Source organism: Lithobates pipiens, unplaced genomic scaffold, assembly GCF_037356315.1.
Source record: "Lithobates pipiens isolate NorthernLeopardFrog02 unplaced genomic scaffold, aLitPip1_a1.2 Scaffold_30, whole genome shotgun sequence".
In the NCBI taxonomy this organism is placed as follows: Eukaryota; Metazoa; Chordata; class Amphibia; order Anura; family Ranidae; genus Lithobates; species Lithobates pipiens.
In genome coordinates, this window is record NW_027507791.1 from 167,008,332 (window position 1) to 167,024,366 (window position 16,035).

The 16,035-nt window shown below is 42.0% G+C and overlaps 1 protein-coding gene across 5 annotated transcripts in view; it reads left to right on the plus strand.

Moving 5' to 3' along the window:
• ZFYVE26 (zinc finger FYVE-type containing 26) overlaps positions 1-16,035 on the plus strand; it is a 1,794,472-nt gene that overhangs the window by 109,708 nt on the left and 1,668,729 nt on the right. For 4 of the 5 annotated variants that reach the window (XM_077465059.1, XM_077465061.1, XM_077465063.1 and 1 more), the window contains exon 3: positions 10,241-10,330. In XM_077465059.1, the coding sequence (XP_077321185.1) occupies positions 10,241-10,330 (90 nt within the window). The remainder of the gene's footprint in view (positions 1-10,240; positions 10,331-16,035) is intronic. The other variant, XM_077465060.1, reaches the window with a different exon arrangement.

A 16,035-nucleotide genomic window follows, 5' to 3' on the forward strand; every position in this document is an offset into this window, starting at 1 on the left:
ATTTCCGCAGGTTACAAGATAGTTTCTCATGGCCGCTAAATGGATTCTTTCCCTCCAGTATACCCGTGCCCCCGGTTCGCCGGGGGGTCCTGTTGGGGGCGGTAAGGGACTTGCTGAATCAGGTGGTGATTGTACTGGTTCTGGAATCAAAACGCTTCCAGGGGTTCTACTCAAATCTGAGTATAACAAACTATTAAACATGATTTTTTATTTTTCAAATTTTTTCTTTTATTTTTTATTTTTATTTTTTTTTGCAAAAAATATAAAAATCCCAGCTGTGATTAAATGCCACCAAAAGAAAGCTCTATTTGTGGGGAAAAACAATGATAATTTCATTTGGGTACAGAGTTGTATGACAGCAATTGTCATTTGAAGTGCATCAGCGCTGAAAGCTGAAAAGTTGGTCTGGGCAGGAGGGGGGGTTTAAGTGCCCAATAAGCAAGTGCTTAAGGAATGGTCAGACCCTGAGAAAAAGCTATTTTCCCCAAAGCGTCTTTAGGACAACACCTGAGATTGACTCCTCCCACCGGACCCCAGGAAACCCCTCCTTTCTCCACATTTTTTAAAGGGAGTCACCTCCCTACCACACATCAGTTTTTGCGTTTCCTCCTGCCCGGAAGGAATGTCTGTTGCTCTTAAGACACGGGTTCCTCAGTTTTTCTCCAGCCCTCCTGTCTCACCTGGTTTCTGCGAGGTTATGTTCATGCTCCCCTTCCCCTTAGGTGCTCGTAGAGAGCTGCAGTAGATCTGGCTGGCCCGCTCTGGTTTTGCTAAGCGACAGCTGCTCATGCACAGCCTCCATCCTGCGGTGGCTGAGAGGAGTCTCGGCCACACCGGAATTGGTTACCAAAGAACGGGACGATGCCTGGCGTCCTTTCCAGTGGCTTAGCACAGGGGGAGGAGGCAGGGCTAGTGCTTGTACCAATTTCTGGTCCAATGCAGTGTCAATATGGGAGACCAGAAACGTTGTGTGAAACCACAGATGTAGCACTGCACACCTACTATAAAGAAAGTGGTGGGATCTGCATAGGTAGGGACAAGCACAGGCACCAACAAGGCTCAGGTAAGGGGCAACTTCTTAATCTGCCCTCATCTTTACTTGGGGTTTCCGGTCTTCCTTTTACCCCTGGTGGTGGGAGCCTGTTTGGTTCTACCCCTTTTTAGTGCACTTTTGGTGGTCCATAGGCAGAGGCTGGGTCTCAGCAAAGGCCCCCGGATTTTTTTTCCCGTTTTATTTTATTTATTTTTTCCTTAAGCCAAAAGCTCTAATTCAAGCAAAAAGAGATGCCCTCATGCAAAGCTAGAATGGGGGAGAATTGGAACAAAGCCTTATGCAGCACTTGCATTGCTTCCTTAGTCAAAGTTAAATGTGCTTCTGTCTGTCATGACTTGGTTTCCTCTGTAAAAAAGGAACTCTGTGTTACGATTGTCATTCTGTGACTTGTTGGTCAGTCCAGCTGCTAGCCATCCCTCCCACATCTGAGTCTTAACAGGGTCTTTTTTTTTTTTTTGTCACAGTGTTAGAGTCTCTATTGGAAGGTCCTATTGCCAGGCAACAATCCTCTCTCCTTCCAATGACTGGAGTGTAAGGGGGTTGAAGTGGTCCCCTCCAAGTTGAAACTATCACTGGAAGAAGTTGATGAACGTCATAGAGCCATACATGTTACCTTTGGCCTAAGCGGGGAAAAAAAAGCTAGCACTGCATGACTATGTATGCAGGTCTTAATGAGCCTAAATTGTGGCCATTTCCGGTACATTCTGTCATTTTGGGCTCCATAAAAGAATGGCAAGAACTAGAGAGAAAAAAAAAACTTTTTTCTCAAAAGACCCTTTCCTTTTGAGGAAGACTCCTCTGCGGGAAAGGAACAAGGTCCCCAAGCTCGATGCTGTCTTCTCCCAGGTCTCTAGGTCTACCAACCTAGCCTTTGAAGACATGAGGATCCTAATGGGTCTGATGGTTAAGCAAATGGATCTTTTGCTCAAGATCTTGGCAATTGATCATGAGCAATTTAAAACCAGCCATGGCTAATGACGTGTGTACCTAGAAACCTGAAATATTGTGTTAACCAGATAAAGGCTAATGTGTTGGCAAATTCACTTAAGCAGGAGAAATTAGATTATTTCACTACCTGTGTCCTCTGTGGTAGCCTATATTGCGGATGCTTTAGCCGAAGCAATTACCATGTTTGCTAGATCAGCAGCCTTAACTAAGGCAAGAAGAGCATTGTAGCTGAAGACTAAGCTCTGTTAGATTCCCTTTTTGGTTGACCTTATCTTTGGTCCTGATCTAGATATCATCCTAGACAGGACAGCTGCTAGGAAGAAGTTCTTTCTGGTAAAGAAGCAGCAACCCATGAAGCACCTTTTTCGACCTCAAAGAGCTCAGGAGCAAGACAAGTAGTCCCAGGTACTAAGGAAAAATTGGTCTATGTAGAAAGCTAAAGGCAAGGTCGGAATCCTTTTCCATCCTCCTGCGCAAGCCGAAAAATCACAATGACTTGACCCTGTGGGTGGGTGGAAGGCTGCAAAGTTTCCTTCACGCCTAATATTGAATCAGTTTACTGACCACTTTTCTCAGGGCTATGCAATAGAATTTACAGAATCTCCCCCAAGAATTTTTTTTTGCAACAAATACCCCAAAGAATCCAGTAAAAGCCCTGGTCATGAAGTCCTGTTAAAGGAGCTAATGCAGCAGGGTGTAGTGGTCCAAGTGCCACCAGGAGAGCGACAACAGGGATTTTAGTCTCACATTTTCTTGGTTAAAAATAAAACCCACAGGAAAATTCAGACTGATCCTTGACCTAAAACCTCTGAATAAGTCCATCAGGTACAGAAGTTTCAAGATACTCTATTTTCTCAGTCCAAAATCTACTCACCCCAGAACATTATATGGCATCAATAGACTTAAGCGATGCATACCTGCATGTCCCAATTTAACCCCAGTCCCAAAAGTATTTCAGGTTGGCAGTAAAGATAGATGGCATGAGTCAGTATCTACAGTATTGCAGTTGTCTGTCATCCGCACCACAGATTTTTACCATGGTGATGGGGGAAGCACTAGCTCCGCTTCATCTTCAGGGAATCACAATAATTCCCCATTTGGACTACTTTCTATTCTTTGCTCCAAGGGAGAGGTTACTGAACAACTTAGAGCAGACAACTATATGGAATAGCTAGGATTTGTTCTGAACCTCCAGAAGTCCTCCCTAGATCAGTCTCAGGAGGTTTGGTTTGTTGCCGGGCTATCCGGGCTATCAAAAGGACAACAGATGCCAGCTCTTTGGAATGGGGGGCCCACCTAGAAGAAAATTTCACCCATGGTAGTTGGTCCAAGAAGGTGATAAGGTCCTCGTATTGGAGAGGGTTAAAAGCCATCACTTTATTTCTAGTGATATTCGCTCAAGATCCCCGGTCTCGCCACGTTCAGGTGTTGACAGACGATGCCACGGCTGTTACTTATTTAAACAAAGTGTCACAAAGAAGTCCTTACAAGCACTGGCAACAGATTCCTCTATGCGCAGAGAAGCATTTGCTATTTTTGTCGGCAATCCACCTAAAAGAGGACCCAGAACAGAGTGGCGGATTTCCTAAACGGGTACCTCATTCAGGAAGCAGAGTGGTCTCTGAATCTGGAAACCTTTTGCAATGATTTCCAGTATGTGGGGACAGCTAGAGGTGGACCTTAACAGAGAATCCACAGGTTCCTCAGTTTTTTTTTCTCTGAACAATATCTAAGGGGTTGCTAGGGACAGATCCCATGGCACATCCATGGAGATAAACTTTTTTTTTTTTAAACGCTTCAGCACCAGTGGAATTAACTGGAATGGGGGGGGGGGGGGTGGGATCCAATGGGAAAGGGGTACCAATTATTTAAATTCCTCCCTTTTGGCTGAAAAGGGCCTGTTTTTCAACAGTTTTGGGGATGGCCAGGCCTTGGTGGCATTTACCTCTCAGACACGATTTGCTAATCCAAGGTCCAGTAAATCACCCAGATGTGGCCAGGCTGTCCCTTGCAGCATGGTATCTGAGGAGCAGCTACTAAAGAGTAACGGGTTTTCGGACCTTCTGCTTGCATTGCTGTCAAGTAGAAGCTAACTGTACTAAAGTCTAAGTCTATAACTCATGGTACATGTCATCTACCCAATAACCAAAGAACCTTGTGTCTATGAGTTTTTGCAGGAAGGGGCAGATAAAGGACTAGTAGTCAGTAAGGCTGAGCTCAAGCGTGTTCGCATGGTCCACATGCAGAGCCCGCCAGGAAGTTTGTGCAGTGCTGTGCTAATCATAGGCAGTGAGACATTGCCCTGATGCGCGGCTGCAGAGATCTGGCAATGTTTCACTGCCTGTGATTTAGCACAGTGCTGTGCCGACTTTCTGGTGGGCTCTGCACGTGGACCATGCGAACACGCCTAAGCTCATTCCTACAAGTCGGTACCTTGAAAGTACATGTTGCTTCGCTAGAGGTAGTCTTCCACTTCTGCGGAAAATGGTGAACTAAAGAGTATTTGTTCCAGTCCCAAAGGAAAAAGGGGAAGCTGTTAATATTCTCGTGTTCATGATCAAGAAGCCTTCAGGAAAGTCCATCCTAAATTTGAAACCGTTAAAACAATACTAAATTACTAAAGTTATTTTTCCAGGAAAGAACATTCTTCAACCCAAAGTGTTCATGGCAAACACAGACTTGAATTATGCCCATCTCCACATCCCCATTCAGGACAGCTCACAAAAATGTAGGCTTGGAAGTGGGGATAGATGGGAAAAGATTATTGCTTACGGACCAGGGCTCTCATCTAAGGCCTTTTCTTATTTCCATGGATATTCACCAAGGTATTAGCGGAAGCTTTGGCACCTCTCAAATTAAAGTCTGGCAGTGGTGCCTAATCTGGATGATCTCCTGCCCGTATCCCCCCATGGAAGCACAGCTACCAAAATATCTCGCTCAAGCTCAGCAATGGCTAAAATCACTGGGATAGATACTCAGTCTGGACAAAATTAAACCTATGTCCAACCCAGAATATTTTTTTTTTTTATTTTTTTTTTTTTTTAGGATACCATCTCAGGTCGATTTTCAATCAGATGAGGACTTCCAGAGGAAAAAAAATCAGAATCTCATTCGCAGAGTAGGTTCCTTTTTAGAGTACAACCAGCCAGTGTCAATCCAAGCTGTCAATCCAAGCTGCTGATTGTTTTGGACCCGATGGCATAGTCTATTTTGGCCATCTTGTGGGCCAGATTCCACCTAAGAGCCTTACTGGCCTTCTTTCTGTGGGAGCAAGAACAGGAGGACCTAGACAGAATGATTCTCCTTCCTGCCAGCAGTAAAGAGTGTTGTGATGGTCGAGAAACTGCACAAATTTAAGTCAGGGCTTAGTTTGGTCTTTACCGGTTTCTCACATGCCTGCAACCAATGCACACAGATGGGTTTGGGGACCCATCTGAAGGCCCTGCCAGTCCATGGAAGTGGTCCCTGGAGGAAGCTTAATCTTTCTCAAATTGGAGTGAGCTTACGGCAGTGGCCAAAGCATTATCTCACTTTCAAGACCAGCTGAGAGGACTAGAATTAACTTTCTCTTAGCGGTTTACCTAAAAGGGGACCACAATCAAGTGGTGGATTTTCTCTGTTGCAAGAGTGGGATTTACATCTGCAAGTATTGGTTGAGATGCCAATGCGTTAGGGAATGCCAGAGATAGACCTGTGTGCATCCCACAAGAACACGAAATTGAAACTTTTATATAAACTAAATCCACAAACTCAAGCCTTGGGGATGGATGCTCTTCGAAATCCCTGGAAATTCCATTACTGTTGTCTGTCCCCAGTGCATCTGATTCCCTCACTTCTAAACAAGTTCCTGTGGGAACAAAAGACATTTAATTTTGTTTGCACCTCATTGTCCAAAGAGGGCTTGGTTTTTGCAGCTGCCCTCCCTTTTCAGCAGACAAACCTTGGCCTCTTCCTCTCCTAGAAGATCTGATATGGCAGGGCCTTTTGTCTGGCCTCCAAATCAGCAAATTTCAACTGGACAGCCTGGCTTTTGAAGACATTCAGATGTCAAAGGTGCTCTGATAGAGTTGTAGCAATGCTTCTAAGTGCCAGGAAGCCAAATACTTAAGCCATTTACAAAGATGTGGAAGAAATGTAACTAGGGCTGCAACTATTTTCATAATTGATTAGTTGGCCGATTGTTTCGATTAATAACCTTAAAAAAAAAAAAAAAAAAAAAAAAAAAAGTGTGGTGTATAATTTAGTTAATATGTAAAGTTTAAAAAAAAGGCAATTTATTCTTAAATCTCTATGCAGTAGTAAATATAAATAACCAACTATATGGTTAGGGAGCAAAATATCTAATCCACTCTGAGAATAACAGACAGAGACTATATACTGTATATACTATTAGAGAGATACTGTATATACTGGTACTATTAGAAGAGATGTACTGTATATACTATTAGAGGCTATATACTATTAGAGGAGAGAGATACTATTAAAAGGTCAATCTAGTAAATGTCATCAGACTCATTAACTTTAACCACATTTTGTTACTGGCCGATTAATCGATTATGAAAATGGTAATCAAATTAATTTCATAATTGATTAGTTGTCGATTAATCCTCCAAACATTATACTTTTTTTTTTCTCTAACACCCTAGAGAATAAAATGGCGGCTGTTGCAATACTTTGTCACACCATATTTGTGCAGCGGTCTTATAAGTGCACTTTATCTTTCACAATAAAAAAAAAATAAAATGTTAAGCCAAGTAAATGGCGGCAAACTTTTACCCTTAATCTCCATAGGCGACGTTAAAAAAAAAAAAAAAAAAAAAGATTCTACAGGTTCCATGTTTTAAGTTAGAGGAGGTCTAGGGCTAGAATTGGTGCTCTCGCTCTCCCAATCATGGCAATGCCTCACGTGTGGTTTGAACACAGTTTTCATATGGTTCATATGGTAGTCACGTAGGCGTTAGCTTCTGCACACAAGCTCGTCAGGACGGCGCACGTTTAAAAACAAGTTACTTTTATTCCTATTACAAGGAATGTAAGCATCTCTTGTAATAGAAAAAAAGCATGACAGGACCTCTTAAATATGAGATCTGGGTTTAAAAAGACCTCGGAACTCATATTTGCACTAAACTGCAATAAAAAAGTCACTTCCACCCTGCAATTATATGGAGACGGGTGGGGGCCATCTTCCCATCACTCGTCTCCATGTCAGGCCACAAGAAGGAACCGATCGCCTCCGCTGCTGCCGACAGTCGCAGTAAGTGGCGGAGGGCACCAGAGTGCTGCCAATAAGTGTTTTCGCAGTGAATCTGCTGCAGAGACCACTTTTATCTTAAACCGGACCGCTCACTGAAGAGGAGGATACAGGGGTTATGGGCTGCTGCCATAAAAACAATGTACTTCTTCAAACAGCCGATTGTATAACGATGGTGGGTGGTCCAGAAGTGGTTAAGTCAGCCTTTTTATAGTGGTATAAACTCATGCACCTTTGGCCATCGCAAGATCTTCGGACACACCCTATGTGTGCTTCAGCGACTACGTGGGTAGAAAAGGCTGACACTATGCCAGAGCAAATCTGCAAAGCAGCAATCTGGTCAAGTTCACCACCTTTGTCCGACATTATCATCTGGACCTAATCTCCAGCCAGGGCCAGGGTTTTGGGAGGAAAGTCCTGCAGGTGGTTGTCCACCCCCCAGTTTGTGAGTGCGTGGTTATCCTTTCAAAATCGGGCCTGGAAGATGACCAGGGGAAACCCAGAGTTAGACTAAATGGTAACTGTTTGCAGTAGTCATACAGAACAGCATGTTCCCACCCTAAAGTTTAATCTGTTGTTGGGTGGTGGTCTGTTTTTTTTTTTTTTTTTTCTCTCTCAGATCAGTCCTTCGGTTTTTGTGGGTAACTGACCATGAGCCTGGGATTATGTTAAAGATGAAGTGTGTTTCCTGATTGGTGGGAGGAGCTCCATCTCACAAGGGATGTCCTGTAAGACTACTGGAAACAGAGTTAGTGGTATGTTTAACCACTTCCCGACTGCCACATGACGATGTACATCCCTTTTCTGAAGAGGGATATCTCGGTAACGGCAGCAGCTGCTGCCACAACCGAGGTATCCATCTCTTCAGGCGGCAGTCCGGTAAAAATAATGGTGGTTTCTGCAGCGGATTTGCTGCAAGATCAGTTATTGGCAGAGGAAAGAGGTGCCACCCTCCCTCCCGCCGCTTACCGGAGCCGTGAGGCTAAGATGACCCCCAGCCATTTGCATACCATAGCAGACCGGAAACAACATTAAAACGTCACTTCCGCCTATACCTCTTAAAGGCACGTTTTTTCAAATGACAATTTTAAATTTTTTTGTTGCATTAAAGTCCAAATATGAGACCTGAGGTCTTTTTGACCCCAGATCTCATATTTAAGAGGACCTGTCATGTTTTTTTCTATTACAAGGGATGTTTACGTTCATTGTAATAGGAATAATAGTGACCCAAATAATAATAATAAAAAAAAAAGTTTAAAAATAAAATAAACAAACATATTTTTTTTAAAGTGCCCGTCCCGACGAGCTTGCACGCAGAAGTGAATGCATATGTGAGTAGCGCCCGCATATGAAAATGATGGTCAAACCACACTTGTGAGGTACTGCTGCAATCATTAGAGCGAGAGCAATAATTCTAGCTCTAGATCTCCTCTATAACTCAAAACATGCAACCTGTAGAATTTTTAAAACCTCGCCTATGGAGATTTTTAAGGGTAAAAGTGGACACCATTCCACAAGCTGGTGCATTTTTGAAGCGTGACATGTTGGATATCAATTTACTCGGCATAACATTATCTTAAAAAGAAATTTGGACTAACTTTACTGTTGTGTTCTTTTTTTGATTTAACCACTTTCAGACCGGACCATTTTGCTGTCTTAAGACCAGACCACTTTTTGCAATTCGGCACTGCGTCGCTTTAACTGACAATTGCGCGGTCAATGCGACCTGGCTCCCAAACAAAATTTACGTCCTTTTTTTTGCCCCCACAAATAAAGCTTTCTTTTGGCGCTATTGGATCACCCCTGCGGTTTTTGCGCTATAAACAAAAATAGAGCTACAATTTAAAAAAAAAAAAACACATTTTCGACTTTTTGTTATAATAAAAATCCCACAAAAATCCATCAAAAACATTTTTTCACTCAGTTTAGGCCGATACGTTTGCTTCTACATATTTTTGGTAAAAAATGGCAATAAGCGATTGATTGGTTTGCGCAAAAGTTATAGCGTTTACAAAATGGATAGTTTTATGGCATTTTTAAATAATTTTTTTTTTTTTTTTTTTTACTAGTAATGGCTGCAATCAGCGATTTTTGTTGCGCCTGCAAAATTATGGCGGACACATCAGACATTTTTGACCCATTTTTGGGACCATTGTCATTTATACCGCAATCAGTGCTATACAAATGCACTGATTCCTGTGTAAATGACAATGGCAGTGAAGGGGTTAACCAGGGGGTGGCAGTGTAGGGGTTAAGTGTGTCCTAGGGGCGTGTTACTAACTGTGGGGGGCTGGGCTTTGTGTTAGTGAACACTGACCTCTGCTCTAATCACATGGAGCAGAGATAAGCGTCACTTGTTGCTAGGCAGAACGCCTAACTGTTTACAACAGCATCTCCCCGTTCAGCCCCCCCCGTGAGATGTTCGCGGGCATCTCCGCGGCGATGGAGTTCGCAAGACCCACGACCGGACTCACGGGGGGTCCTGACCGGCGCGCACGTAATGTCATAGTGGCATATAGAAATGGACGTACCTGTATGCCAATATGCCTGCCCGTGCCATTCTGCCAACGTACGTCGGCAAGCACCAGTCGGGAACTGGTTAAAGCAAATTGTTCCCCCCAAAAAATGTGCGCTTGTAATACCGCTGCACAAATATGGTGTGACAAAGTATTGCAATGACTGTCATTTTATTCTCTAGGTTATTAGAAAATAATGTTTCTAAGTAATTTTCTAGCAAAAAAGTGTTTTTAACTTGTAAATACAGAGTCTGAAAAAGAGGCCCGGTCCTTAAGTGGTTAAGGTTATCTTTTATCATAGGATGTATGTTTTTGGGGGAAAAAAAGAAAACATAATGGTGTGTATGGTGTGCTCAATTAAAACTTCACACACTAATTTTTCAAAAGCAGCAACTACATCTTTGCGTAGGTGCATTAAACTTCTGAGAATTATTCTGCTTATGTAAAACCCTGTTTTCCTTTTCTTTCTAGAAGCATCTGCTATTTAATTTCGAAGATGAACCTGCATTTCTTCTGCTCCTGCAAGATCTTAAAAATCAAGTTTCCCAACAAACCATGAAGGTAAGATTGAAGAAAATGGTTTTAAATGTTTTTAGCTCAAAGAATTTTATGATAACTATGAAAATGGGTAAACTCACACTAATGTGTGACTGTAGTGCTTACAGACTTGTCCTGCACAGATTTTTCAGCTTGCGGGCCCACAAACCAAAGTGCCAGCAGACAAAGTGATCATCCCAGGTGCTCGGTTGAGACCACAGTTGAGATCTTGCATTCAGAAATGTCTGCTACCACGTGATAGCAAGACTGCCCATTAGGAAAAGCTTGCAATGACAGCTGTTATGCAGACATGAATATTTCAGAGATTTACACTATAATAACACTCTTAAAAGAGAGAGGCTTTCTTTAACCACTTCAACCCCAAGCCTCTTTCTGAGTTTTAGTATTTACAAGTTAAAAAACATTTTATTTTTTGCTAGGCCATTACTTAGATTTTATTTTTTTATATTGTGATGATGGTAAATTGATACACAACATGTCATGCTTCAAAATTGTGCCTTCTCATGGAATGGCGACAAACCTTTACCCCTAAAAAAAAAAAAAAAAAAAAAAAAAAATGTAGGCGATGTTTAAAAAAAATTCCAAAGGTTACAGAGGAGGTCTAGGGATAGAATTATTGCTCTCGCTCTAATGATCACGGCGATACCTCACGTGTGGTTTGAACAGTTTTTATATACTCGCGTATCTGTTCGCTTCTGCATGCGAGCTCGGCGGGACAGGGCGTGTTTAAAAAAAAAAAAAAAAAATTATTGTTTATTTGTATTACCTTTTTTATTTTTACACTGTTCTTTAAACTTTTATTCCTGTTAAAAGGAATGTAAACATCCCTTGTAAAAAAATAAATAACCCGCAACAGGACCTCTTGAAGACGAGATCTGAGGTCAAAAAGACCTCAGATGTCATATTTACACTAAATTGCAATAAAAAATTATAATGTTTGAAAAAAAAGTCCCTTTTTAAGAGCTATAGGTGGAAGTGATGTTTTTATGTTTCTTTCCCCCTGCAATGGTTTATGGGTGGGGGTCATCTTCCCCTCACTCATCGCCATACCACATACTGTAATGGACATGATTGCCTCCGCCGCTGGAATCTGTTGAAGCTCTCTATGGATGGCCTTCATCAGTATGTCATCCATTGAAAGCACAGTGCGCATGCGCCAGTGACGTCATTGGCCTCTACAAATATGAATATCTCCTAAACCGTATACATTTAGTAGATATTCATGGTACCTACAGATAAGACCTTTCATAGGTTTAAGTCCTAAAGTGGTACCTGTCCTAATAAATGTGATGCAGCACAGTGCAATTTTGGATAAGGTTCCTACTCTACTTTAATGTGACTCCAATCTGATTTCAGCCCCATAAACTTATATGCTATCTTGCAAAAATTAATTTTTTTTTTAACCCTCGCCTATCCTGCTAGGTTGTCCTTGCTCCATGAAGGCTCTCATTCCAAGCACATGCCATTCACACCTGAGACTAGTGGAAATGGGTGTTGCCAGTCTTTTTGGTCATGGACTGTCAAGCGTTTATAACGCATTGTCGTGTGGCAAAACGCATGTCTGCCAACCGTGACTGCGTTGTCCATATTTAGGCTGCGTTCACATCTGTATGTTTCTGAACATTTGGCAACTTGCATGGCAAACACGTGATTATAAAATGTGCGGCAAATACGCTTTGTGCCTGTTATGCCATTTAGGCTGCATTTGCATCTTTCTGAACATGTTGCATCCATTGATTGCTTTAACCATTTAGTCTGTGCTGCAACCTACACAGAAAAGCATGAGTTAGTCGCACATTTGAAAATGTACAGATGTGAATGCAGCTTAATTGTTAATAACCCACCAATCTAAATTTGGTATATGTACTACAAACACAACAACTCCTGATAAACATGACCAATAAGGTTCTTGAGCTACTGTGAGGTGCTTGACGCATGAAGGGCAGTCTATTCAAGTGAAAGGGCTGCCTTATGCACAAAACGCTTTTTTTTTTCTTTTCATACATCAGGGGACTCGGAGCCATAGTAGTTACTATGTGGGTTAATAAAAGTATATATTGATACTGACGCTCAAAACTACCACTTTAACTCTGTGTTGGTACAATGCAATCCCAAGTGCTCCCCCACCTAAATTATTTAACCACTTAAGGACTGCCGCATGCCATTGTACGCCATCACAATGGCATGTACAGGCACAAGCACGCACATGTACGTGCTTGCCTTCCAGCGGGTGGGGGGTCCGATGGGACCCACTCCTGCTGGATGTGGCTGTCCGTTTCGCTGCAGGAGCAATCCGGGATGAGGGGATGGCCGTTGGTTTCTGGCCATCCCCTCTCGATCGCTCCTGGCGAATGAGAAGCTTCCTCCCTCTGTGTATAGTAAACACAGGCAGGGAGGAAGTGATGTCATTCTCCTCGGGGCGGTCTTTTTGACCGGACTACGAGGAGAAGAGTGAAAGTGTGCACCAACACTACACTGACATGTAGGCACACATAGGTACACAAACCCCCCCCCCCCCCCCCCCAGTCACAGTGTTACTGATTGCAGTGATCATTTATTTACTGATCACTGCATTCAGTGTCAGTTGTGACAGTAAAAACCGTCAGGGCAGTTAGTGTTAGGTCCAAGGTAGCCCCCTACCACCCCCAATAAAGGTTTAACCCCCTGATTGACCCTAGAGTTAACCCTTTCACCCCCTTTTGCCAGTGTCAATAAGCGATCATTTTTGTGATCGCTGCATTAGTGTCGCTAGGTAGCTAGTTATTTTTTTAGGTTCACCGCCAGGTTTTTATAGCGCTAGGTACCCCCATATACTACCCAATAATGGTTTTAACCCCCTGATTGCCCCTAGTTAACCCTTTCACCAGCGATCACAGTATAAGTGTCACTGGTGACGCTGGTTAGCCAGTTAGTTATTTAGGTTCCCCGTCAGGTTTTTATATAGCGCCAGGGACCCCCATATACTACCTAATAAAAATTTTAACCCCCTGATTGCCCCTAGTTAACCCTTTCACCAGTGATCACCGTATAAGTGTTACGGGTGACTCTGGTTAGTTTGCTTTTTATAGCATCAGGGCACCCACCATTTATTACCCAATAAAGGTTTAACCCCCTGATCACCCGGCGGGTGATATCAATTAGTTTTTAGGGTCAGGGTTTGCGTCGCACCAGGCAGTGCTAGGTTAGTGCCAGTACCGCTAACACCCATGCGTAAAGCATAAACCTCCCGTAGTGGTATAGAATCTGAACAGATCAATATCTGATCAGATCTATACTAGCGTCCCCAGCAGTTTAGGGTTCCAAAAAAACAAATTGTTAGCAGGATCAGCCCAGATACCTGCTAGCACCTGCGTTGTGCCCCTCCGCCCAGCCCGCCCAAGTGCAGTATCGATTGATCACTGTCACTTACAAAACACTAAACACATAACTGCAGCGTTCAGAGTCAGGCCTGATCCCTGTGATCGCTAACAGTATTTTTTGGTAGCGTTTTATATTTAAATCTGGAAGGCAGTGCTTGGTTTTTGGGGTCCTGTACGTGGCTAGGCTCCCAAATAGTCCCCCACATGTGGTATCCCCGTACTCGGGAGAAGCAGCAGAATATATTTTGGGGTGCAATTCCACATATAACTATGGCATGTGTGAGCAATATATCATTTAGTGACAACTTTTTGTAAACTTTTTTAAATTTATTTTTGTGTCATTATTCAATCGCTTGGGACAAAAAAAATATATTCAGTGGGCTCAACATGCCCCTCAGCAATTTCCTTGCGGTGTCTACTTTCCAAAATGGGGTTATTTGGGGGGGGTTTGTACTGCCCTGCCATTTTAGCACCTCAAGAAATGAGATAGGCAGTCATAAATTAAAAGCTGTGTAAATTCCAGAAAATGTACTTTGTAGACGCTATAACTTTTGCGCAAACCAATAAATGTACGCTTTATTGACTTTTTTTTTTTTTTTTTTTTTTTTTTTTTTTTTTTTTTTACTCAAGACATGGCTGAATAAATTTTGCCCTAAATGTATGACCAAAATTGAGTTTATTTGATTTTTCTTATAACAAAAATTAGAAAATATATTTTTTTCTCAAAATTTTCGTTTGGGTACAACATTGCATGACCGCGCAATTACCAGTTAAAGCAGTGCAGTGCGAAATTGTAAAAAGACCTCTGGTCCTTAGGCTGACAATTGGTCCAGGGCTGAAGTGGTTAAATGTGTATATAAACTGTATTTGGGGATTGCGCCCCCTGTTATTATACAATCCAAAATTCCTATAGTGCTTGTAATAAAATTCCAAAAATTTTAAGCCACAAAATATATTCATATCTATCCACCATTTCTATAATTCACAACATATATGCCTCTAAGTGAAATATTCCCCCTGGAAACCCCTCCAAGTGTTCAAAAACTCACAATTCAAAATTATACCCCCAAAAAAATATATGTAATAAAAATATTAAAAATAGTCCTTATATGCAATGGTTCTTAGTCCGGATCACCCTGCTGTTATATGGATCAAATTCAATCTCTGCTTTATAATCCAATATTGAATCCCCTCCCAAAACCTTCTATGCTCATATGTCACCGGTAAGACCTACTCGTGCCACCCCCACCTTGTAGAATGGCCACTCACCAGACTTAATCATAACCACTCCTTAATACGCTCTCCCGTTAGCAATTCCTCAGTTATTGTATATTCATAAAAAGGTAAATGAAACCAACATAGTGTAAAACCGTTTCACCTTTAATTATAACACTTAAATACATATTGCACTCACATCTCAATGTGTCTTCGAGCCGACACTAAGCTTATCCAGCCATATGTAAACAGCGTAGAATCGGGCAAGCCAATGAGAAGAAAGCAATCCCGAAAGGGCAGTTTATTAGAATTAGACGTAATTGCAACCTACTGTCAGATTACTACATGCAAACAGGCTGATAAATAGATTTGTTAACGAGGGATATAACAGAGGAGCTTGAGAGAACAAGGGAACAAATAGGCAGTAGAAGTAGAGAACAACTATTGGAAGAAAAAGAGAACAAAACTACATTGGGAGGGAATCAATTGCCATTTATCATGGGTTTCAATAAACAATATAAAAGTATGGAACAAGCCATTAAAAAACATTGGCCTATTTGCAGTGACCCCCAATTAGGCAAAATACTTCCCAGGAGGCCTTCATTTGTTTATAGGAGAGCAAAAAGACTGAGATCATATTGTTAAAATGTCCCTGACATTTGCATAGTAGCCCATTATGCTTTACCTTTGTGGGGAGACGGTGTGTCTGATACGCCATTGCTGGGCCTTATCAGGCAGAATCTTAAAGAGTGTTTCACAGTAGATGCTATGAAAGATAATATCATTCAAGCCTCACATTCTCGCAGAGTTCTGTGGCTGAAAAATTGGTCAGCCGATTGGTCAGCACCGTGTAAAACAAAAAACAAAACAAAAAATACCTCTTGGCCAGTTTCCCCTTTCATGGTGAATGCCTATTTGGGGACGATCTGGATAAATACATCCAAAGGATTTCTAATGGGAAAAGCTTTTTTACCAGTAAACAAGAAGTTTAACCCTTTCATGACTAAGCCCATTTCTGACATTTGGTGATTGCAAGTTAAAACCTGTATTTTTTGTTATAAAAATTACTTTGAACCCCCAAACATATACTGTATATATTTTTTTTTAAAACCACTTCCTTTGGCAGCCGAGTAA